The 24,385-nt window shown below is 43.6% G+C and overlaps 1 protein-coding gene across 4 annotated transcripts in view; it reads left to right on the top strand.

The window, feature by feature from the left end:
• Positions 1-24,385, top strand: part of TRPC7 (transient receptor potential cation channel subfamily C member 7) — a 125,625-nt gene that overhangs the window by 29,041 nt on the left and 72,199 nt on the right. For 2 of the 4 annotated variants that reach the window (XM_068534452.1, XM_068534453.1), the window contains exon 2: positions 5,326-5,508. The exons of the other annotated variants lie outside the window; for them this stretch is intronic. In XM_068534452.1, coding sequence (XP_068390553.1) covers positions 5,326-5,508 — 183 coding nt within the window. The remainder of the gene's footprint in view (positions 1-5,325; positions 5,509-24,385) is intronic. 4 annotated transcript variants of the gene reach the window in all.

Below are 24,385 nucleotides of genomic sequence, written 5' to 3'. Positions count from 1 at the left end.
TTCTCCTCTCCATGGGCCAGTCTTGCCCCCAATCCAGTAACTAAAAACCACAAAAAGCAAGAGGTCTAGAGTTTGAAATCAGTGGTCAAAATAAGGTGGTAACTCATTAAAATTACCATTTACAGGCTTTATATTTATTATCAGTTTTAATTTATTTAGGTTTTTATTTATTTTGTTATTTGTGTTATTTCCTGTTAGCTACACTAAGCATTTTACATTGTTTTGGTATTGATTCTCCCAATCATTATATGGTACGTATAGTATTACAGGTTAAAAACTGAGATGCAGACGAGTTACATGGCTTGTTCTATTTCCCACAACTGACAAGTAGTAAAAAAAAGAAGTTCAAACTCCAGGTCTTTCTTACTTCAAAACCTGTGCACTCATCTACTACACTACAGAATCTGTTGGGTATTCAAATATCCATATCCCAGCCCACCCTTTATTTCTCCAAGTTAGTTGAGCGTCAGCCCCAATTAAGTCTCTAGTTTTAAGTGTGCTAAGTAGAAGGGAACACACTGCTCACCAAGGGGAAACATGGTGAGAGGGAAGAGCACAGGATTTGGGTCAGACCGACCTGTCTTGAATCTTGGCCCTACCACTGAGTCGCTATGTCATCTTAGACAAGTACACTGCTCCAATAGATTCAACAAGCATTTATTGAGTGCCTATCATGTTCCAGGAAATATTCTAGGCTCTAATGATATATTTGTGAACAAAACAGCAAAGATTCCTGCCCTCGAGAAGCTTACATTCTAGTGAAAGATATGGACAATCATTATAATAAATAACATGTATAGATGTCATAAAGTTGTAAGTACTATGAAGAAAAGAAAAGCAGGAAAGGGTGATTGCAAATGGAGAAGGGTTACAATTTTTTAAAGACAGTCAAGGAAGGCTTCTGAGAAAGTGACATTTGAGCAAAGACTTGAAGGAGTTAAAAAAGTTGTTCATGTAGATACCTGGGGAAAGAGCATTCCAAGTAAAGAGAATAACTAGTACAAAGGTCTAGTCCATGCCAAGTGTGTTTGAAGAATAGCAGGGGGGCCAGAGTGGCTGGAGTGGACTGAGGGAGGGAGAAAACCACAGGAAATGAAATCAGCGAGAGAATGGAGAGGCTAGATAATGTATGTCCTTAAAGGACAGTATAATGACCCCACTTTTACTCTGAGTGGATGGGGAGCCACTAGAGGGTTTGAGCAGACCAGTGCCATGACCTGACTACTTTTCCTAAATGTCTGACTGATGTATGGAGAATAGACTATGGAAGACCAGGATAGAATCATAGAATCAGGGAGGCCAGTTCAGAGTCTCTTGGTTAGTCCAAGCAAGAGATGATGATGGCTTAGACCAAGGTAGAAATAGTAGAATTGGTGAAAAGAGGTCAGATCTTCTATATATTTTTTTTTAATTTTAATTTTTATTTTATTTTATTTTTTTAGAAGGTAGAGCTGCTGGATCTGCTACTAAATTATATGTCGGTTTTGAGAGGAAGAGAGGAATCAAGGATAAATCCAAGATTTTTTGTCCTGGACAACTGAAAAGTTGGGGAATACTAACAAGGTGGAGAAGACCAGGTCCAGAGTTAGTTTCATTAAGTTTAAAATGCCTATTTGGCATCTAAGTGGAAATACCAAGATGGCAATTGGATATATTTGACTCAAGTTCAGGAGAGAGGGCTGAGCTAAAGACATAAAATTTGAAGTCATCAGCATATGGATGGTATCTAATGATCTTAGATAGGATCACTAAGGCAATGAGTGTAAACAGACAGGAGAATTCAAAAGACTGGGCACATCTTTGGGGCATTCTAAAACTAAGACATCAGGGACACGAGAATTAATCAACAAAGACGCAAAAGTACTCATTCAGGAAGAAAAACCACAGAAAAGTATGTTATGCTAGAAGCCAAGTGAAGAATGTGTATCAAGGAGGAGGAAGTGATCAGCTATTTCAAAGCACCTAACAGGTCATGTAAGATGAGGACTGAGAAGCAACCACTGGATTTAGCATATGAAAGTCACTTGTGACCTTGAAAGGACAGTCTCAGTGGAGGCAATGGGTAGAGTGTGAAAGCCTTACTGAATGGAATAAGAAAGAGTGTAAGGAGGACAACTGTCAACTATGAGTGTAAACAAGTCTAATGAGGAGTTTTTCTATAAAATGGAACAGAAAGCTAGAGTAGTAATTGGAGAGGGAAGTGGAGTCAAGAGGAGTTCCTTCTTAAGACAAGACAATAGCAACATGTTTGTATACTAAGCCAACGGAGAAAGGGAGAAATTAACAGTGCAGGGGAGAGAAAGGAAGAGCGCAGGAGCCATGTCCTTGAGTGGCGTAAGGGACTGATATCCAAGACACAAGTGGAGGAGCTGGCCTTAGATAGAGCAGGAAGAGTAAGAAGAGGGAAAAGAGTCCATGAGCACAGATGAAAGCAGGCCATGTGGATGGTGCGACCATGTGAAGCTTCTCTTCCGACGAGCGCTATTTTCCAAGTAAAATAGGAAACTAGGAGGGGGATGAAGTGTTAGAAAACAGACTAGAGAGGTATGAAATGCTTGTTTGGGACAGGGAGGAGGGTAAATTGCCCAGGAGCACCGCGGACTGCTTGAGGTTGGAGGTAGTGAGTTCACAGCACGCCTGCTCAGTGCAGGTGTGTGCCCTCCAGCCGCGTTAACTGTGCAGAGGCGGGAGCAGAGTAGTGGAGAGCTAGACGCAACCAAGGTCAGGCTTTCATCCAGTGAGGAGGACAAAATAAGAGGAGGGTAAGAGAGCTGATGTGTGCAAGGATGATGATAAAGTCTACCCATAAAAGAGAAGCTCTGCGAGGAGGGAGACAGGGGCCTGAGGGGGACGAAAACCAGTGAAAAGGTGGTGTGGTCAATGGCTTGTAGGTTTGGTGGAATCAAAGGACTGCTAGAATTGGGGTCCCGGGTGAAGAAAGCTGGACATATAGGAGGTAGTGGTCAGAGAGAGGGAGACCTAAAGTTAGGGTCGTGGAGGAGCTGCAGTTACTGGGAATAACTAAGAGAATGAATGGTTGAGTTGGAGTTGAGGATAAGGTCACTGGAAAAGATGGTGTCAAGGAAGTGAGAGGGCAGGGTAATGGAAGGGACATCTTCTTGGATACTGAAACCACCAATAACAACAGCAGTTAATGTTGGGAGAGCAACAGTAAGACAGAAGCTAAAATCTTCAAGGAAGGTGAGAGAGTAACCAGAGATGAGTAAGTGACCAATATAAGGAAAAGTGGATTCAGCCTGTTAGTTTATCTCTCCGAGTCTCAGTTTTCTCGCTTGTGAGCTGGAAATGCTGACAGTCCTTCTAACATGAGGTTTTAATAAGGATTAAGTAAGATGATGGAGGTAGAACAGCTGTCACCCACTGGGCCTGGCAGACTTCAGTGTGCAGGAATATGGAATTAATTGTAAAAGGGCACCTGTGAAGTCTTAGGTATATGTCTCATCTTTCCAACTAAAGTTGAGGAGTGTGGCTGAAAGGCTCGCTGAGCTCAGGGTTGACCCATTTCTCCTGATCATCACAACTCCGCAGAGATGTGCGCCCATGGCTCTCTCTGGGAGGCCTGGGCCTGGCATGACCCTCCCGTCTGCATCTATCCATACCCATGTCCATATCATCTCTGTCTTCCTGGCAGGCCCAGGCCTGCCTCCTCCAGCCACCTGCAGACACCAGGCATGTTGCCTTCCAGACTGAGCGTCTAACACAGAAGGCAAAAAGCAAACCAGCTGTTTTGGCTGCTCTGGTGTGTCTCCCTTTTTTATGGCCCGGCTAGCTGAAAGAGCCCAGGGAAGTGAAAGTCTCTAATGAAGTGGTACCTTCCATTCTGAACTGCACTGAACCCAGAAATGCGCAGAGGCTCTGGGACGGCACAATCTGACTTGCCCATGACAGTCTGCCTGAGCTGAGCGTCATTTTTCTACCCAGCATTTCCAAAGCACCCTGCTTATCCCTAAATTCTATATAGAAATGAAGGGTAGCCACTCTTGTCTGAAAACATTTTCTTGACCCTTCCCCTTTTCTTAGCGAACAAACACTTATCAACACTTACTTCTTAACGCAAAGGGGCATTTTGAAGCAGCAGTGCTGCAAGGAGAAACGAATCATTAATTTAGAAAAATTGTTGAGCTTCTGCAGTTTGCCAGCCTCCCATCTATTTGCTGAGGAATCCAGGTTCCGGAAAAGCAAAACTGCACTCCTATTTACCAACTACTATTTACCACTCTCAGGGCTTTTGACATTGATTAACACTGAAAGTGACATTTGGTTCTTGTGTTGCTTCTGAATAGACTTGTTTCAACTAAGAAACCAATAAAGAAGCCTTTAGGGGAAAATATTTTTGGGGCGTAGTGGTTTGAAGGTGACATGAAACATTCTTTTGTCCAACATTTTGGATCATTATCTGGAATTGAAGCAGTGTGTTTTAGGGGAGAGAGAAGTTGGCATGTCACTAGGAAAGGCAGTCAGCCTCTGAAAGATAATTTAGAAACGTATGCCTAGGGAGGAGACGAGAGAAACCCAGAGGCAACTCACTAAAAAAAACAAAACAAAACAAGAAAGAGGTCAAGGTCTGAAAATGATTATTCAACAGGCAAGTAATTTAAGGTGTCATGATTTGCTGTACAAAAGGATCTGTGGTAAGAAAGGATTCTATTAGATTTAAATTACATTTGATTTTTAAATTTATAATTTACAAGCAGATTTTCCAGCACGTTAAAAGAAAGCACACCTGTGTACATTTTTTCCCCAAATTTAGCATATCAGCCATATCTTTCCAGTAAACTTCCCGCATAGAGCAGTTGCCATTACAGATTGGTGGTAAATGAGTTAAGTGATATTTCCATCAGCCTTAAAAGTGCATTTCCTTATCACTCCTCCCTCAGATTTGGCTCAAAATTAGGCAAGGAGAACTGCTGCTTTCAAAGAGCTCAGGGTGGGCTTTGGTAGGCATCAGAATTACTTAGAGAACGAGGTTAAAAGACAGATTCCTGGGCCTCATCCCCAGGAATTCTGAGTCAGTAAGTCTGCAACAGGGCCTGGGAATCATAGTTATAGCATGCACCCAAGGTAACTCTGATACAGGTGGCTGAGGAGCACACCTTGACAAATCTTGGCTTAGAGAAGATGCCCTCTAGATTGTTGTGTCAAGAGAAGTTGCCCTGCCTTCTGGATCCAGCATATCCTCTGGTTCCAACGCACTCTATAAGCTCACGCTTGGTGGACAGTTTTGCTGATCGACACTGCTATGCTAGGCAAGCCCATCTGTGGGGCTCAGTGTGACACACCCCTGATTTCTCTTTATTCTGTTAGAACGATTACAGGAAGTTATCTATGCAATGCAAGGATTTTGTGGTGGGCGTGCTGGACCTATGCCGAGACACAGAAGAGGTGGAAGCGATTTTAAATGGTGATGTGAACTTCCAAGTCTGGTCCGACCACCACCGTCCAAGTCTGAGCCGGATCAAACTCGCCATTAAATACGAAGTCAAGAAGGTAAGCTTCCCCACCGCTCCCGGCCTTCCCAACTCCAGGGTTGCTGGTCTACCTTTGTGTTCATGCTTATCTTCTGTTCCCACAAGAGGACGGTGACAACGCTGATTACCCGACTTGCCTCTAGACAGGGAACTTCCAGACTTGCAGGACTGCTCAGAGCTCCTTCCTTCACCCCCAGCCCACCAGGAGACAGAGACGAATCATGACAGTTACTCCATGAACAGGCTTCAAGCCTGGAGAACAAAAGAGCAGATTTTCAACCTCCAAGCCACTAGCAAGGACAAGACTACAGTGACTGCTCCCATCAGCTAGCAGGCCAATTCCCAAGTTTTCATGAAAAACATATCACTCAGCTCTGTGAACAGCATTTATTGAGCTTTCCCTGTGTGCCTGGGGACTTGTGTAGAAAATGTCTTATTACTGTAGAGGATTTGTGGGATCCATGGTTCTGGGAGGCTCAGAGGAATTTCACTCGCAAGGCTTATGAAAACCTTTAATAGGAAGCATGACTAGACTTTCAAAAGAGTAAGTCCCACCTCCTCAATCAACCTCAAGGTGTCTTTAATGGCCACCAGCACCCAGTAGCCCTCACACCCACAGTGGCTGGTCAGATTGAGTCCCTAAGGAGCAAAATTCAATTATGGTTCCACTTTGGATATACTCTGGATTCTTTAGAATCTGCTCTTATGTTAGGTGACTTCATTCATCCTGATGAAAACTGCAGAGCCCCAAAGATCCATATGCTTAAACACCAATGTGCTTTCCACATAAGCAAGATGGCTGATCAGTCTTTAAGGGTTTGTTTGTTTTTCCAGCTCTTTTACAGGGTGACTACTGGGGGGATTTCCAATGCCCCCAAATTGGCCTCTTGGCATTTCTCCTCTTGTCTGATTATCTTAATTTGTGTGGGATGAACCATCCTTCAACAAACCACATATATCTGTGCTATTCATCTAGAGAGAGCTTCCAAGTTTGATAAAAATCTTCCTGTCCTTTTAATTTTAATAATGATCAAAAATTCTAGGAAAAATAGTTTTTTTCAAAGACTCTGAGTCCTGAAGATGAAATTGATAAATCATGGGAAAGGTGGCCTTAGATTAATATTCAAAAGCATAGAATTACAGGAGGGGAGGAGTCAGGCTGCAGTTTCAAGTATGTACAATCCTATTTACTTAGCGTAGGGAAACTCACTTTTTAGCTTATCTCAAGAGCTCACTGAGACGCTTCAGCAAAGCACAGCAATCCCTTCCTAAAGGTGCTGAGATATCCATGGTCTTGGGGTTCAAAGAAACCCTGCAGAAGAGACTGCTTGGTAATGAATGGTAACAAGCCTCAGTTTCTAGCATTTCCTTCCTTCCCCAAGCCACAGTATTCTCCTGCTTCCCAACACAGGGTGAAAGGTGAAGATGTATTTGACACCCCAAAGAAAAGATGATGTTTGGCATTTGCAAATTTACATTCACAGTTTTGGCTATTCACAAGCAATTCCAACAGCCCATGAAAATGCAAGCATTCACCGTTTTTCTGAAACATAAATCCAACTTAGGAACACAGTCACTGAGGGTAAATCACTGAGCAAGTCCAGAGTCTGGCTACCACTTCAGAGCCTATATGTATGTTCCTTCTCATTGTCAACTACCAAGTACAAAACAGCCCTGGTGATGAATGAGAAGAAAAAGTGAAAACACTCTATGAACATGACAGTTTTGGTCAGAATAAAAAGGTTTTGTGAGGGAAATTATTTACTCTAGTGGTATTTGCTAATTAGGAGAATCATAAAGGTCTCAAGAAATACTCATCATGAATGTCAAGTGTCTGCTGCAATCCATAGGTAGGAAGATGATAAATGACCGGCATAAAATGTCAGCCTTGCTCATTTCAAAATCTCCAATAGGTAAATTCTCTCAAACCACATATGCCATCATTCGAGAGCAGACAGACTCATAGTTTTCCTTGACATTTATTCTATCGTGAATTATCAGCGAAAATACATAACATTTAAAAATCTTATTGATATTATAATGAGATTTCATTTTTAATTTATGAACTTTAGAATGCTTGCATGGGCACAATCTAACCCTGGGTCTTTGAATTATGAAACAACTAGCACCAAGGCTTATTTACACCTGACATATATATGTGTCATAAGGCTGGAATATAAAACCATAAAAAAATTCCTAAGGCTCTGCCACATATCAAATCAAACCATTAATTCAGTGATTAAAACAAACTAGTTGTTCTTGGCAGTTCCATGAGCTGCTAATAGGTGACCTTAAAAAAAGTTTTTGTGTTCAAATAAATTTAGAGACCTTGAGTTAAGCAGAGTCAAAAAGACTTCTTTGCTTAAAGACATTATAGAACCTTGATCATGCATTGCTACTCTAAAAGAAGAAGGGTACAATGTGTATGACTTGACCACAGAACTCCCTTTCTCATGGAACATCTGGTAAAACTAGTTTTCCATGTAACAGTATTTGGGAAACTCTAATATAGAATCAGCCTTTATATTTCTGAAATGCATAGATCTGAGTGAAATGGGTGCCACTCTGTGGCTGGTACTGCACCCCAGATCATTTCCTTCATTTGAATGTTTGCCTCTCTTCGGGCATCACCCTCATGTCTGGTCCTCTGGCTGCCTCAGCCATAATGTCAGCCTCCGTTACATAAAGACAATTACCCCACCATGGCACAAGGTAAAGAGGAAGGAATGATGAAGAGGGTGTCAGGAGATTTCTAGCATGATTCTTACATTTAATGACCACATGGTCTTGGATAGGTCTTTGAAGCTCTCTGGGCCTCATTCCCCTTCTGAAAAATAGGCATATACGCTTTTGCTTCACAGGGTTTCTGTGAACTTTCAAATGAACTGGTATGACGGGAAATGCTTTGGAAACTGAAAAGGTCTCTACAGCTCCACAGGGAAGCATCAGCACTGTCACTGAGTGATGCTATGCTCCCCCTTCCTTGGGACTAGAGGGGTCCTTTTATCCCCAGAGACATTCCCTAGCTTGTCCTTTGTTATCTTCCCCGAGAATGATGGAAATGTCCCCCTGGGTAAGGACATCATCCCTATAGCCTAAAACTCCTCCCCCAAAGACCAAAAGGCCTTGTGAGGATACGGCTGCTCTCCATGACTTCTGCCTTAATAGGGTGACTCAGCCTTCCCACCGTGTTTGGAGGGCAGTGTTGGAGAAGTGGCTAAGATGGTACCCTTAGAGGTTAATCACGGTCCAACCACTTATTAATGGGGTCACTTAAGCAAGTCACTTAGCCTCTCTGTGTCTCACTTCCCTCATCTATAAAGTCTGGTTAATAATGCCTACTTTATTGAATTGTTATAAGAATCAAATGGAATAAAGCACGTGTGCCTCAAATAGCCCCAGGCCTCACCAGCCTGTGGGTATAAATGAGGCAGTGTTAATACACACATTGCACTGGCTTAGAGTCAGTGTTCACATTACTTAAGACATTTCTGTTATCCATCTCAGTCCCCCGCAGCCTTTACAGGCCACAGTCCCTTCAGAAGCCAAGCATGCCTCATGAAGAAGCAAGGATGCTTCTTCCCCATACTGAGTCACAGTTAAGCCCAGAAGCAACTCTACTTTTGCTTCACAGATAAAGAAAACAATCCCTCCAGCTTTGGCCTACAGCCCCAGTATATATACAGGCCTTGGTCTTCTCCCCCAGGGCCAACCTGAGTGACAGACATCTTGCCGACTCCTCCATTTCTAGCTCTGTCTCCAGGGAACGTGCATAAATATCCTTCTTAAAGACTCTCCCCTCCCCCTGCACATCAACTCTAAATAAATGCTTGGGGACTCTGAGTCACACCAACTGGGAAGACCTAACCAGTCTGTGATTCATTCAGGTGCAGCTGGCCCAGTCTGCACCCGTAAAGAAAGATCAGTGTCTGGCACATGGTCGTTGCTGAGTGACTGGTTACAGAGACAAGATGCTTAGTGCTCTTTTCGGCTTGTCTAACTGAAGACCCACATCGGGGCCCTTCACTCTCATCCCTTCCTCTCTCTCCTCTTTATCGCTTCTTCATTTCTAGGCTTACAGGGAGGCTATCTCCCTTTCTTTCCCCTGTGTCATCTCTTCCTCCTTCCTGACTTCAGGTCTGCCTTAATGAGGATCAGGTGCATCTCCATTCACTGAAAGAACTTTGTGGGCGTGTGTCCTCCAGGTTCAAAGCGCCAAAGGAGAGTGAGACAGGAGACCCGGAAGGTCCTATTTTCTACAATAGAAGCCTTAACTCCACCTGTAGAGGAGATGGAGGCCCCTCTGGACATAATTAAGCTAAGGTCTGCTACCAAAAAACATGGGAACACATGAATATTTTGTCCAAAATTATATCACTGTCATTGCAGAAAGCAAGTCTATTATTAGGCAATATCACCAATAAGGGTGGTTAGTTTAACCTGACAAGTTGTTTTAGCCACGGCCTGGAAGCCCTACAGTCACTGATCAGCCTGTGGGGGATCCTGAGGAAAGTAAGACACAGTCTCGCCCTCAGAGAGCCATCAGTGTGGCGGGTAAGGTGCGGACAGACAGGCTCTGACCACAGCAGCAACAGCGTCTGCACTTCGCTAGCTGAGCAAAGTAGAGTTCATAGCATTTGCCTCTTTCAGACCCCAGGTGGCCCCCAGTTCTAGCGTCTTGACATGTGGCTTGATTTGGAGGATGCAATCATGGTACCAGCTATCTTTCCTTCCGGCTGATGAGACCCACCCACTCACCTCAAGAAGCAGCGCCACTCAGCAGAGCCTTCCAGATCCCAGAATTTCAGAGGTGCCCTTTCCTGACTCTGCCAAGCTCCTGGGTGATTCCTGGACCAGAAAGCTAGTATCACATGAAATAAAGACCTGGGACAGGACCATGGGAGGGGGAAGAATGCAGGCGGAACCCTCACTAGCCCTACTTAGTAACACAGTTCCCTTTTTCTTCACACTGCTGTACTAAGGAAATAATATCCCCTGTGATTTTCATTCACTGGCTGACTCATCATTTAACTAACATTCACTGATGTCTACTACATCACCAGCTCCGTGTTCAGCACTGGAGAGACTGAGAAGACCCAGGCCTTGTCCTTGAGCGGGGTTCATGCAGCACTGGAGAGAGATGTGTGAACAAAGGGTCACAATCCTGTCTGAGCAAGGCAAACAGGAATGGGAAGGGGACAGCATGGGGGTCAGAGGAAGCACTGACCAGCTCAGTCTAGACCTCAGGAAATGATTTTTCCCAGAGGTGGAAATGCTTCCCAGAAGTGGAAATGCTTGAGGTGGGGCTTAAAGGATGAGAGGTTCTGGAAGGGATGGCAATTTAGGTAGAGAGAGGTTAAAGTTAAAAAGCCACAGATATCTTAGAAAGAGTGGCACGTTTATGAAAGGAACATGTTTAGAGGGGCATGTGGCTGAGGCTGTACTATTGAGGGAAAGAAACAAACTGGAAAGTTTGTCAGCAGCAGACCCCTGAGGGGATCATATGCCATGCACAAGGAACTTGGACTTTATCCTGCCAGCACTATCCTACAGAATTTTCTATGATGATGGAAATGTTCTGTTTTCTACCGTCTAATATGGTAGCCACTGGCCTCATATGGTTAATTAGCACTTGAAATGCGGTTAATGTAATTATGAAACTGAATTCTTAATTTTTTTAATTAATTAAAATTTCAATAGGCACATGTGGCCAGTGGTTACTAAACTGGACAGTATGACTGTATACCCTCATTCATGCATTTAACAAGCTTTCTCTGAGTGACTACAAAGTATGCTGTGCTAATCACTGGGGATGTGGTAGTGAATAAAAATGACGTGATACGAACCATGGTGGGGAAGACGGATATTCATCAGAACATCACACCAATACATTGTAATGTTCCAACTGAAGTCAGTGTTATGAAACAGAAAAACATGGTATTACAACTTCTAAAGGCAGATATGACCTAACTGGGAAGGTCAGTAAAGGCTTCTCGGAAGAACTCATGTTTGCTCTGAGAAAAGTTTACCAGAGGTGGGGAGGACATTTCTGGCAGGAAAAAACATGTTCAAAGCTGTACAAAGGCCCTGTGGTGAGAAGAAATACAGCCTATAAGAGGAACTGAAAGAATGTGAATGTGGCAGAGTCAGAAGGCATGAGGAAGAGTGGGGTGTGGGATGAGTCTAAAGAAGCATACAGGAACCAGACCACGCAGGACCCAGAGGCTGTGGACCACGCTAAAGGATTTTGTTTTTGTTCTTTTTTAAGGAACAATAGGAAGCCATCGGAGGAGTTTAATCAGGGGTGGTTTTCTCAGCATAGAAAGCCTTTGAGAAAGGCTGAAAGGCAAAAAGGGTGGGTATGGATGCAGTGTAATTGTTGAGCAAAAGGGACAGACTATTAATCAAGGCAGGTGAAGTTATGCTGCGTTAACAAGCAAAACCAAAGCTGTATTGGCTTTTAACAACAACAACAAAAAAGGTTTACTTATTGCTCATCCTATTTCCATCTTGCAACAGAATTCAGAGGAATTCACTCAGGAACCCAGGCTGATAGAAATGCCACCATCTCAAATGTTTCCACCCTGCCGAAGGGAAATCCAGCCCTGGAGAGTCTCACATCAGCAATTAAATGCTTTCACCTGGAAGTGACACATTGTTTCTGCTTACAACTCACTGTCAACAATTAGTCACATCACCCACCCCACCACAAAGGAGGCCAGGAAGTGCTGAATAATCCTGCCATGTGTTTGAAAGGAGAAAAAAAAATGGAGCTATTTAGTGAATAGCACTAATGACCACCAACAGGAAAAAAAAAGTTGAGGAAATTCATATTAAAAGCATCAATGTCTCCATAAATAGGAAGCAGAATCACCCTCTGAGGTAGAAGGCACCCTGAAAAAACATTTTTAAAAAAGGTTTGGGAAAAATTCTGTGGGAGATGGGAAAGAGAGCTGAACAGTAGACCCAATAGCCCAGCCAATACTAGAGACTGTAAATTCTTTGCCACAGCCTGTGTTCTTAACAAAAATGGGAAATCTCTACAAAAAATGGTAACATACCAGGTCAGTGCCCTCCATGAACCTCAATTCCCTGCTGTGAACTTCATTTCAAGATTCTTTCACAGAGATGGAGCCCAGAAGTGCACACAATGTGCCCACACATTGTGAATACGAAGGAGGGAGGGGCAACCTTAGAGGGGAGGGGTGTGGGGGGAACATTCCACCGGCATCACCACCCTGTCTAAAGGTGGGCCAGGGCCTCTAACAACAGCAGAAGTCTGTTTGTTCCTTCCTCCAAAAATCACCATCCTGTGCACATTTTACAGTCATGCCATAAGTTGGCCCATTTTTCTACCTGGAAAAACTCCCATAAGAAGAAAACGGAACCTGTTGTGTAGCAATTTATAGTGTCATGGCCAGGAGTGTGCCTGCTCACGTTCTCCACTTACTAGGTATGTGGCTTTAGTAACCGGTCTCAAGTTACTAAATCTGCTGGCCTGCAGGAGCCCCTTGGATAAGGCATATGCTACTCCAACCCTCAAAAGCCTCCTGGCCTAAACCTGTGCTAAGAAAGACAATGAGGCCCAGCAGTAGATGCACAACTGGCTGAAACCCCTCACCCTAGTGTGGTGACCTAGAGACGGCAGCTGACCTCTACTGGGGTTCTGTTTCATCTCCTCCGTCTGCAGAGAGCACAGGGCCAGCGAGCAAAGGGAATGTGGGGACACTGGGGCTTTCTAGAGGACGCCTGAGAGGCCAATCAGACGCTCACATGCTCTGAGCAGACATTCTCCCACTGTGTTTTCCTGCTGAGGCATCATTTCAACAGATGCTCAGAGTTAAGGAGACCAGAGCTGTCACAAACACAGTCTGGCTGGTCAGGCACTACCCCAAACTGTGCTGCAGGACGCCCAGGAGCTGCCAAACGCTGCTGGAATCCATCGGTATCGAAAGCGTCAATCAGTGTCCTCTTTGGGGAGTCCTCTCAGCACTTTCGTGGCCCCAGCTGGCACAGAAATGACCGACGTCCATGAATCTCTTGGCTCAGAGCGGCTATCTTTTGCCTAGGAAAAGTAGTCTTGTTTTTCTCAAGCAACAATCCTAAGAAGAACTAACGCAAGTATGTATGTACCCCGTTTCCGCCTGGAAAAACTCTCAGGAGAAGAAAAATAAACACTGTTGGGCAGCAGCATACTGTTATGGCTAGAAACCTGACTACACATGTGCAAATCCCAAGTCCTTCGTTTACTAGACAGGTGGCTTTAGATAAGTTATTTCATCTCTGGGGCTCAGTTTTCTCATCTGTACAGTGGGGACAAACAATAGTACCTAATAAATGATAATCAATGTTTATTAACACATAATGTAGCTAGAACACAGTTAGTGCATAATGCTAGCTAATGGAAACTATATGCCATGTTGGTTTCACAAGCAGAAACTACCCTTAAGACAAAACCAGCCTTTTTCAACCTCAGCACTGTTGACATTTGGGGCCAGATCATTCTTTGCTGTGGGCACTGTCCTGTGCGTTAGAGGATATTTAGCAACATCCCTGGCCTCTACCTACTAGGTGTCAGTAGCACCACCCTCCTCACAAGTTCTGTCAACCAAAAATGTCTCCAAGACACGGTCTCTAATGTCTCCACAGGAAGACATGGAAACAAAATCATTCCCTGTTGAGAATCTCTGGGATAGTTCAGGATCTAGGCTATAACCCCTTAACTGTAAACCACTGAGGACAGGGATTGTTCCCCAAGGATGCACTGCATCTGTTCCCCTTGTTCCCCAAGGATGCACTGCATCTGTCTAGACCAAACCCAACGTTAGATCGAAATCAAACTCAATGTATCTCTCTAGAACAAATTAAGTTCTCATACTTCGCTGCATAAAGGAAACCACTTGGGAGCTTTGTGAAAAAAAAAAAAAAAAAAAAAAGTCAGTACCCTACCCACAGAGCTTCTAATCCAATTCTCCTGGGTGGGAGCCCAGGGACTGTGTTTTTAAAAGGCTCTCTAATGATTCTAAATTTTGTAAAGACTGAGTTCCTGGCAGGTGGGACCTCTCCTCATTCATCTTGGTCTCTGAAGACAGAGGAATAGTACTCACACTACACATCATGTGCAGTCTCCATGGTGAGCAAATGAATAGACAGATGGGTGTAAAATGTGAAGCCACAGGCTTTAATGTACTTCAAACATCTGTAATTCCCCTCATGATCAAAAATCCATACAACAGAATTCAGATGATGTTCCAGGCTGGCCTGAGAGTATGGGGCCATCATCTCCATGCCCTCCATTGCTGACCTGTGTCCCTTTTGGGCTTGTAACTCTGGAAAAGAGCTCTTACTATGCAGAGATGCTGTAACAGTGGTTCTGGCCTGGCAGTCTTAGGGATGGAGGAGAGCCGCAGGTGGCTCCCGGGGTGGCCCCGCACAGCAGGGAGAGGCAATGGGGCCCGCTGTCCTCCACAGGGGAGCTCAGCTCACTGAGTGGTCCACAGTGGGTCTCAGGAGTGCTCCTCCACTCACTGGCCTGAGTTGCTGACCTGCCCCCCCACCCCCACCCCCGTCCTGGCTCAGCTTTAAGAGGGAAAAGCAGAGCACCTGATGCCTCCTCTCTGCCCTTCCTCAGGCCTGCTGTTGAATCATCTGACACAATTTTCTCTAAAGAGCAAATACTACTGCACATTTGCAAAAGAGATTTCACTTCCTCAAAGTCCGCACAACCAGACAAAACAACTACTGCCTTTTTGGTTATTCTGCTGCCTTCTGTTCAGCAACTTGAATATATAAATATTTGCATGGAAGGATAATCCTTTAAAGCATTTTTCTTCTTCTCGGTTATCATGTTTCCTAAGCTGTGTAGCCTTAGCTTACCTATCCTTATATCTATCATGTGCTGCATTTGTTAAGGTATTCAGAGGCTGATTATTAATACATTCTGAGTTAGAGACTAACAAGAAGAGAGGAATTTGAGGAGCATTCAAGGAAGGAACATAAATCGCCACTGCCTCCAAGAAACAGATGCAAACCAAATGCATTTACTAGCCCAAAGTGGAAAGAACAAGAGTCATTTTCAAATTGTCACTTTTATCCCAGAGTCAAACAGATCTTAGAAATTATAGTCCCCCCAGCCCAAGGACCTGTAACTAACTCCAGCAATTAAGCTAAAGACCAACTACACATTTCCGTCTCATTATTTCTGTACTAAATGCTCATATATGGATTCAGAGTTTTAACGAGCATTTGATCTTTTATATATTCCTCCCATTATGTGCCATAATGCATTATTCTTTTATTAACATTCATCTGCCTAAGGTCACCTGCAAATTTCTTGATGGAAGGGGAGTCTTGTAAGTATCACTGTGGATGAAAATCTTTGCTTAATAGAGATGCTTTAATTTATATAATCCAAGCCATAGTCCTGTCTTGCCTGGATTACTACAGTAGCCTCCAACAGATCCATCTGCCTCTGACCTCACCCTCCCCTCCTCCTCACCAACACGCACAAGCAACAGTCAGAGAACTTTTTGAAACAGTCAGATCACATCAGCCCCCCACTTAAATCTTCCATCTAAAAGTGAACAAGAAAGGCACAGTCCCTGACTCCAGGGAGTTCTGAGTCTAATGATCATCACTTCCAGAAGCAGAGCTGGAGACAAGGGTCCTTGTACAAGTGAGTGAGAAGCCTGCAATGAAGGGGCAGAAGCAGGACGAGGCAGGAGAAGCTAAGCTAAGGCGTGGTTTCAGTGAAGCCCCACTGAGTAGCACTGCAGACGTGCTGCCCTGTGACTCCCTCCCTCATCAGCCACTCTCTATCCCAGTGTCCTCTTCTGTAGCAAATATCATTTGTCATTTGTTTACTTGTTTATTGTCCATTTCCCTCAACACAGTAAGCTCTGTGGTGGCAGCTCACCAGTGTATTCCTAGCCTAGAGCGGACCCAGGCAAGCAGAAGATACTCAAACATATTTACTGAATAAATGAATGACTGAGTGAATGAATGCACCATACCTGAGTTTTCCTCCAGTTTTCATTTTTCTCAAATACAACAAAATCCCACGTTCAAGGTGAGATGCATTCCTAAAAGCTGTTGAGGAAACTCAGGGTTCTCTTGAGAAACAAAATGAGATAAATAGGAAATGAGTCCATGATGAGCTACTAGACATTAGGCATTGTTTGTCTCGTTCTTAAAGCCCTACAACTACTGGCACAGAGTCCATGGAAACTCAGATCATGACTAATAGCCTTATTTTATTTAAAAATAAAAAGAAAGGTCATTTAAATACAAAATACCATTGTTTGATTAATAAAATCAGTAGCAATTTGGCCAGCAAGTTGCATCCTGAATAAATTACAAATCAATTAATCCTTTTATATGTATTACTCCATAATAAAACCATTGGATATATCATCATCTGACTGCTTTGCTTGCTTCCCCTCTGATAGGTGTTAGCTCTTCCTGAACAGGCAGACTTGCAAGCTTGAAGGAGGGAATAATCATGTGACACCTATTATCAGCTAAATCTGTAGATATTAAAAGACCTAGCCCCTAGAAGATGTGGTACATATATACAATGGAATATTACTCAGCCATAAAAAGGAACGAAATTGGGTCATTTGTAGAGATGTGGAGGCATCTAGAGACTGTCATACAGAGTGAAGTAAGTCAGAAAGAGAAAAACAAATATCATATATTAACGCATATATGTGGAACCTAGAAAAATGGTACAGATGAACCGGTTTGCAGGGCAGAAATAGACACAGATGTAAAGAATAAACGTATGGACACCAAGCAGGGAAAGTGGCGGGGGTGGGGGGTGTGATGAATTGGGAGATTCGGATTGACATATATACACTAATATGTATAAAATGGATAACTAATAAGAACCTGCTATAAAAAAAAATTTTTTTAATAAATAAATAAAATAAAAGACCTAGCCCCTGCCATCAGAAGCTTACATCCTAAAGGGCTACACACTTCTGACTCCAGCCCTTTGTCTAACAAGGAAAGGAAAGATTAATTTAGACAAAAAATGATGTGGGAAACCCTCAGGGAGGCAAAATAGGTAGCTTCTGAGTCAGACCTTGAAAGGTGGGTCAGAGCTCCAAAGAAAAGGGGATTCCAGATGGAGAAAACGGTGGGACAACGCACAAAGCTGTGATAATGTTTGGAGAATCAGAGGTGGTCAGGGTAAGGAGACATGGGAAGAAAGCCTGGGGTGAAGGGGACAAAAATGAGCGGGGGGGGGGGGGGCGGGGGGGGGGGCGTTGTTTAGGAGACTGGGCTTGAAGGAAATACGACCTGCTGGGGAAGCAGGGCCAGCTCTGATGGGCTGTGAAGAAGCCACGCTGAAGTGTTCCACATTCATTCCGTAACAGAAAGGGAATCCTTGAGTTGTCTTTGCAGTTTACCTTGATAATTTTACTTATTGTACAAATAGCATTTTAACAATAAGAAAAATATTTGAAAGGAAAGGAATAGACTACATTCATATGCCCCATATATCAGTTGCTTTCATTTGTTTAACATTCTTCCCATTCTTTCCCATAGTAGGCATGTATTTATAATACATATTTATAGGGTAAATAACTTTGTGGTTGGATTTACCAAGCATTAGAAAGTAAACAGTTTCCTATAATTATCATGTTTATGTCAGCACAACATTGATGTACCATTGTTTATATCTTCTCTACTGGTAAACATTCACTCTTTTTTTAACATCTTTATTGGAGTATAAATGCTTTACAATGGTGTGTTAGTTTCTGCTTTATAACAAAGTGAATCAGCTATACATATACATATATCCCCATATCTCCTCCCTCTTGCGTCTCCCTCCCACCCTCCCTATCCCACCCCTCTAGGTGGACACAAAGCACTGAGCTGATGTCCCTGTGCTATGTGACTGCTTCCCACTAGCTATACGTTCACTTTTTATTATTTATATTTTACTATCATCTCCATACATATCGCTTTCTTTCCTTCTTTTCTGTTATTTCCTAAAATTGGATTTCTGACAGTGAGGCTACCGGGTCAAAGGACATAAATATTTGTGAAACACACTGCCAAATTATTTTCCCGAAGGGCTATACTATTTCTCAATGTCAACAGTATTATACAACGAAACTGGTTTCATCAATGCTTTGCAAGCATGAAGTATTATTAGGATTTCTTCCTCTATTTTAAGAGATGTAAAATACTATCTTACGCAAATTTTAAAATTCATTCCCCTGGTCACTAGGCAGATGAGCATTTCCTATGTGAATTCCCCTTGCCCACAGCCACTCACTACACCACACCACCAAAATCCTTTAGCATTTCCATACTGGACCCTTGATCTTTTCCGTGTTGACGTGTATGACTCTCGTGCAATACAGAACCTTTTACACATGTGTGGCCAAGTCAATGGTATGTCAGGACTGTAGGTAGCAAGGTGTGATGGTGTATACAAGAACGGGACTACCTAAGATGCTTTTAGAGGAGTCCAGGGGGAGGTGATGAGGGCCTAAATAAAGTAAGGTGGTAGCTATGACCAAGAAAGGAAGGAATCTGTGTAACTGCTCTTTTGGAGGTAAAAAACAGGACTTTGTAACCCAGGGCACAAGTTCAACTTAGAAGCTTCTGCGGGAGTCTGGCCTACCATAGGATAAATTGCTTTACTCAGATTCTAAGTTGCCCTAACAGAGATTTCATTTAGGTGAGGGATGAAATTGGAGGCTATTTAGGAGCTTGGAGGACTTTGCAGTAGGACGGGGTACCTCAGAGCCCTGGGCCCACATGGATGGGGGGAAGGACTGGGCAGAGGACAGGGAAAAAAGAATCAGGACCCAGAAGACAAGCAGAGAAGATGCTCATGAAGAAGGCACGTAGAGTAGCTCTCTCGCATTGAGTGCCAGTCCTGTTCCCACTCGTCATTTGCATGCTGCATACTCATAGCAGCCTCAGTCATGTTTTCCCCATTTAAATGATGAAGGAACCAAGGCCCAGAGAGGGAGAGTAAGTCACTGAAAATTAGGCAGCTGGTAAGAAGCAGGCAGGGACTTCAACTTACATGCCTGGTCCCAAAGCCTCTGTTCTTAACTACCACACTGTGCAGAGACCGACAGGGCTAAGACCGGCTCTCTCTGCCTAGGAGGCTGCCAGTGGGATCCCCAAAGGGGAAGAGTGGGGAGCACTCTTAAACATTAAAAGAAATTTTTTAATGTTTGCTAATTTGGAAGCTGCTTTCAGTGACCATCAGGCTGGAATTTAGTAAAATTAAGACCCATTAGGGAGGATTTATAAAAACAAAATTCCAACAACCAAATCCATTAGCACTAGTTACAGATCCTTAGCTGATAACAGACCACTGCCCAGTGAAAACCGACAGGATGGGGAACATATACATTACATATACATATACGTATATGCAGTGCTCTATTATAATTGTATATTCGTAAACAGTGTACACATATCCTAAAGGTTCTTTACGTGGTTGTTAAAGACTTCTTCCTGAAATAATTGACTCCCTTCCAGATAATCAAAGAATGAATGATTCTACTGAAAAACAGACCTTTCCACATGATGTGCAAAAAGCATTCTGTGTGGTGCAGTGGTTAGAATCATGAGCTGTGGAGTGAGACAGCCTGGGGTCACCCTGGCAAATCACTTAACCTTGCTTTTCCTTCATCTCTAAAGTAGGCGTAATAACACTTGCCTTATAAGGTTCCAGTACATAGTAAGTACTGTATAAATGTGGGCTAGTAGCACATTACAAACGTTATCTTTCAGGAGTTATTCTGATCTGTATCAGGTACTAGTAGTTAGGGAGCTGGCTATGTAGTACCTGGTTGGCAGACAAGGCACAGCTCACTCCAAGTTGTTATACTCTATTACTAGAAAACAAATTATCTACTTCTAACCATAATCTGTTCTGTCAGAATTATTTCATTATATTACTAAAATTTTACATACAGTATTATACAAGTATATACAATATTAAGTTATGTAATTAGTGAAGAAACAAGTATAACCAGTATGAATTTGCTTCATGACTCTCAGGGGTAAGAAATCTCACATCTTAACTGCTACTTGGTATAGAAGGAACTCTGGAGTGAGAGTTCCTGGGTGGTTCACATCCTGGCTGTGTGATCTTAGACAAGTCACTTAGCCTGTCTATGCCTCAGTTTCTTCATTTGAAAAAAAAAAAGAAAGTTAATCATCGTATCTATCTCATAGGATTATTGTGAGGATTAAATTAATCACTTAAAAAATGTCTGGTGCATCATAAATGCTCAATAAATGTTGGCTCTTATCATTTTTAAATTTTTCTAAATCATGTCAAATCTAACCCACTGTCTCCTACACCCAGGTTGCCAGGAAATCCTGCCTCAGTCAGTCTAGGGCATCCTCCTCTGTGTCATATCACAGTCCTGAAGACTCACCTGTATACCCAAAGAGGGCTCTTAGCCTGTGCCCTTCTCTTTGTGGATACCTGATACCCCTAAGACGCACTGATCACCTCCATCTGTCCACAAGCTGTGGCTCCATCTTATTCATTCAACAGTTTGTTTTTTGAGCACTGTATCCCAGATACTATAGCAGGTGCTGGGAATATAATAATAAAAAAAACAGACAAGAATCCCTGCCCTCATGGAGCTGCCAGTGAAGTAAGATCTCTAGGTCCGACTGGTGCCGGGACCGTCTCCTGAACTTCCATTAAAAAAGCCTCTTGGCCACTGTCAATACGAGCACTCCGAAATTACCCCTCTTGGGGGTCCTTCTACCTCCAGAGCAGAGAGTTCAAGTAGAATCTGATGCCTACACCCCACAGAGAACTCCCAAAGCCCACTCCCCTCTCCTAGTCTCAGGAAGTATCTCTCCACCACCAGGTACCCTCCTCCCCTCTAGCCCTTCCCCTTCACTGGGCCTTGCTCCGAAAAAAAGGCCAGCATATGGTCTTCAAAGCCATCCCTAAAGCCCCCAGAAACTGTGAATTTCCTCCTGAGCTAGGACCCCTTGGTTCACTAGAGCCCTCCTGGCCACCTCCTCTGGAGGTAGAAGGCAAAACGCCACTCATTCTCCCGTGATGAGCCTTCAGGCAAGAAAACAAGACAGGCTCGATTCTCCCAGGCAGGTTATATAGACACCCAGTGATACAGAGGGGGTCAAGGGAGAAGGCATTTATGATTCAGCAGGCGGTAGGCTGCACCTGGACTACAGAGCTGTCAGAGGGAAGGAAGACACAGAACAGACTCGCAGATCTGACAATCAGAAGAGATTTTGAGAAATCCAGTGCAGCAGGGTTCAGGAGCCAGGCTTCAGACTGTCAGGGAGCCATAGGGAAGATCAGGAACACAGGTGAGAGCCCAGCTGTGATTAGGAGAGAAGCTTCTTCCTCAGAGAAGGGAGAGGAGCAGGGATGAGCATCAAGGCAGAGAAGAGGTGAGGACCGAGGAGAGAGCGCCTGTCCAACACTCAGTGACCTGAGGATGAGGGTGCAAGAATGATGGTGGATTCTGTAACCTCCCCTCCCCCATCTCCCCAAGAACAAGGAAGAGACATTATCTGGCCAGGAAGGATGGATTTCTGCTAAGAACTGAGCCTCCTTCAGCTGGACAAGAGGCCAGACCAATAGTGCCCACTATGCTTAGACAAACATCACATTTCTTCCCATGTCTATCAGACTTTTGATAATCTAGTTCTTGCCTACTTCACATCCTGCCACTCTCCTCTTTGTTCATTTTGATCCAGCCCACTGGCAGCCTCATTCTTCCTGAAACACACCAAAGCCTTCCTTGACCACCCTGACCAAACAGAGGTCTTCGCTCTGCTTACCACTCTGTCCCTTCCTGTCCTTTTACCCAGGTCACCTGGCTTCCATTCTAGATTCTCAGACCTTAGGGTAGTGTCTTTGCTATACATTTGACATTACAGTGACTAGAAGCTATCCAAATTTGGTATGGAAAAAATGTAAAAAGTATTCTGCATAGCTCCAGATGGCTTTGTAAATTAAATTAAACCCATAACTGGCCCAGGAACTTTCCCCATTATTGATCATTAACATTTAAAGAGGTTGCAAAGTGAATCCTGGACATTGCCATAAATTATCATTGTCTACTAGGCAGGTTCCATGAATCAGGTGGCCCTGGAGCCTTTTGAGACTGTCTGATGATGTAATTTAAATGACGTTGTTTTGCTCTTTGGTAAATGAGAGGACAGCAGGGGCGTAAGTGGGGGTAAATGTGTGTGCACGTACAATCTACGCTATGGGCATCTGGCCCATATATCTAAAAATGAAAGTCTATTACAACTCTCTCTAGCTCCCCAGGTACCTGCTTTTCCAAGTCATATTTAGTTTCCATCTTAGCATGAGGCAAGACCCCTTCAGGGGCTCCCATTTCCCATCACTCCCCAATGGTCCATTCACCCTGAGATACCTACACCTCTCCTGACACACCAGGCTCCAAGGCATCACTAATAATAACAACAACAATAAGTTATAAGTGCCTAATCTGTCCCCTTCACCATGTGAAGTGTTTTGAATGCATTCATCCCGTGTAAACCATCAGTACTGCCATCCCCATTTACATATGAAACAGATTCAGCTCAGAGGCAGAGGTGAGATTTAAATCAAGATCTATCTAACTCCTGAGCCCAAACTCTTTGCAACTGCTTCTCTTCAACATGCCCTTCCTGACTCTCTCAGTGGCCTGGTTATAGCCTTCATGGCTCAGCTCAAGAATCTTTCTTCCAGGAAGCCTTTTCTCACTATCCCTCCATATCCCCTCTTGGGCTGGGTGCCTCTTCTCTGCTATATCATGGCATGCACGGCTAACCCCTGTTATGGCACTGATTGAGCTACACTGAATTTGCCTGCTTACCTGTCTGTTTCCCTAAGTAGACTTTGAGGGTCATGAGAGCAATACTGAGAGACATTATTTGCAAACTTTGTGTTTCTGCTATCTGGCTCAGTAGGTATTTTCTGGATGGATGGATGGATGGATGGATGGACGGACGGATGGATGAACATAAATTTATGTATACATAGGTGTAACCTTAAATATATCACGATAACTTATGAGACTCAGTTTCCACTTCTAAAGAATATGAACATGCTTAAAGAGAGATTTTATTTGCCAGAGGTTGATAAAAACCAGCATTCAAAGTATGACCAAAATTAACTCAACCTATCAAGAAATTTTCTGTATATATATATCACTAGCCCCTGAATGACAAAGGAGACGACTGTCTCTTCAAATACCAAACACATTGTCAAGGGGACCTTTGCACTGGTTGCTGAATATTCATACCCCTCATTTGACATCTAAGAACACAGAGCCAGCGGTCACCTGCCTGACCAGAATGTGCCTTCACCAGAAATAAACGCTGCATGTTTCCCAGTGTTTGGGGTGTGATGGATTTCCACATTTCCGAGAGAAGTGAAAGGACCAACTGAGGATGTTCAGGCTGGAAGCCTTGGGTGACAGCAGGCACCAAGAGAAAAGAAACCAGCATTTACTAATTATCTAGCTAAGGTATGTGCCCGGCTTTTTGTCTATGTACCAATGTCCTTTAAAGTATCAGAGGACAGAAAGAAGCAGTAGTGACATACGGGATTAGGAGACACCCTTTAAAAGTTCTCTGTGTGCTCTAGATGGCAATAATTACGGTGGTTGTTGGGGAGGGGTGCTCATAACAGACACACCCTATTGTCTGCACAGGGCCCAGAGCCACATGGAAGAGCACTTGAACACCGTCTACACGGGACTTGACTTTGTTGGCCAGGTCGGTGCCAGAAGGTGGAAGAGCAGGAAATCAGGTTAATTTTTAAGGAAGGTTTGAGAGAAAAATTCCTAGAAGAGAGGAGAAGTCTGGCCAAGACCTGAGTGTGAGGGATAAGCAGGGGTTCTGGGCTC

Source organism: Eschrichtius robustus, chromosome 2 (genome assembly GCF_028021215.1).
Source record: "Eschrichtius robustus isolate mEscRob2 chromosome 2, mEscRob2.pri, whole genome shotgun sequence".
In the NCBI taxonomy this organism is placed as follows: domain Eukaryota; kingdom Metazoa; phylum Chordata; class Mammalia; order Artiodactyla; family Eschrichtiidae; genus Eschrichtius; species Eschrichtius robustus.
Note: the sequence above shows the minus strand (reverse complement) of the source record. Positions and strands in the feature narration are given on the sequence as shown.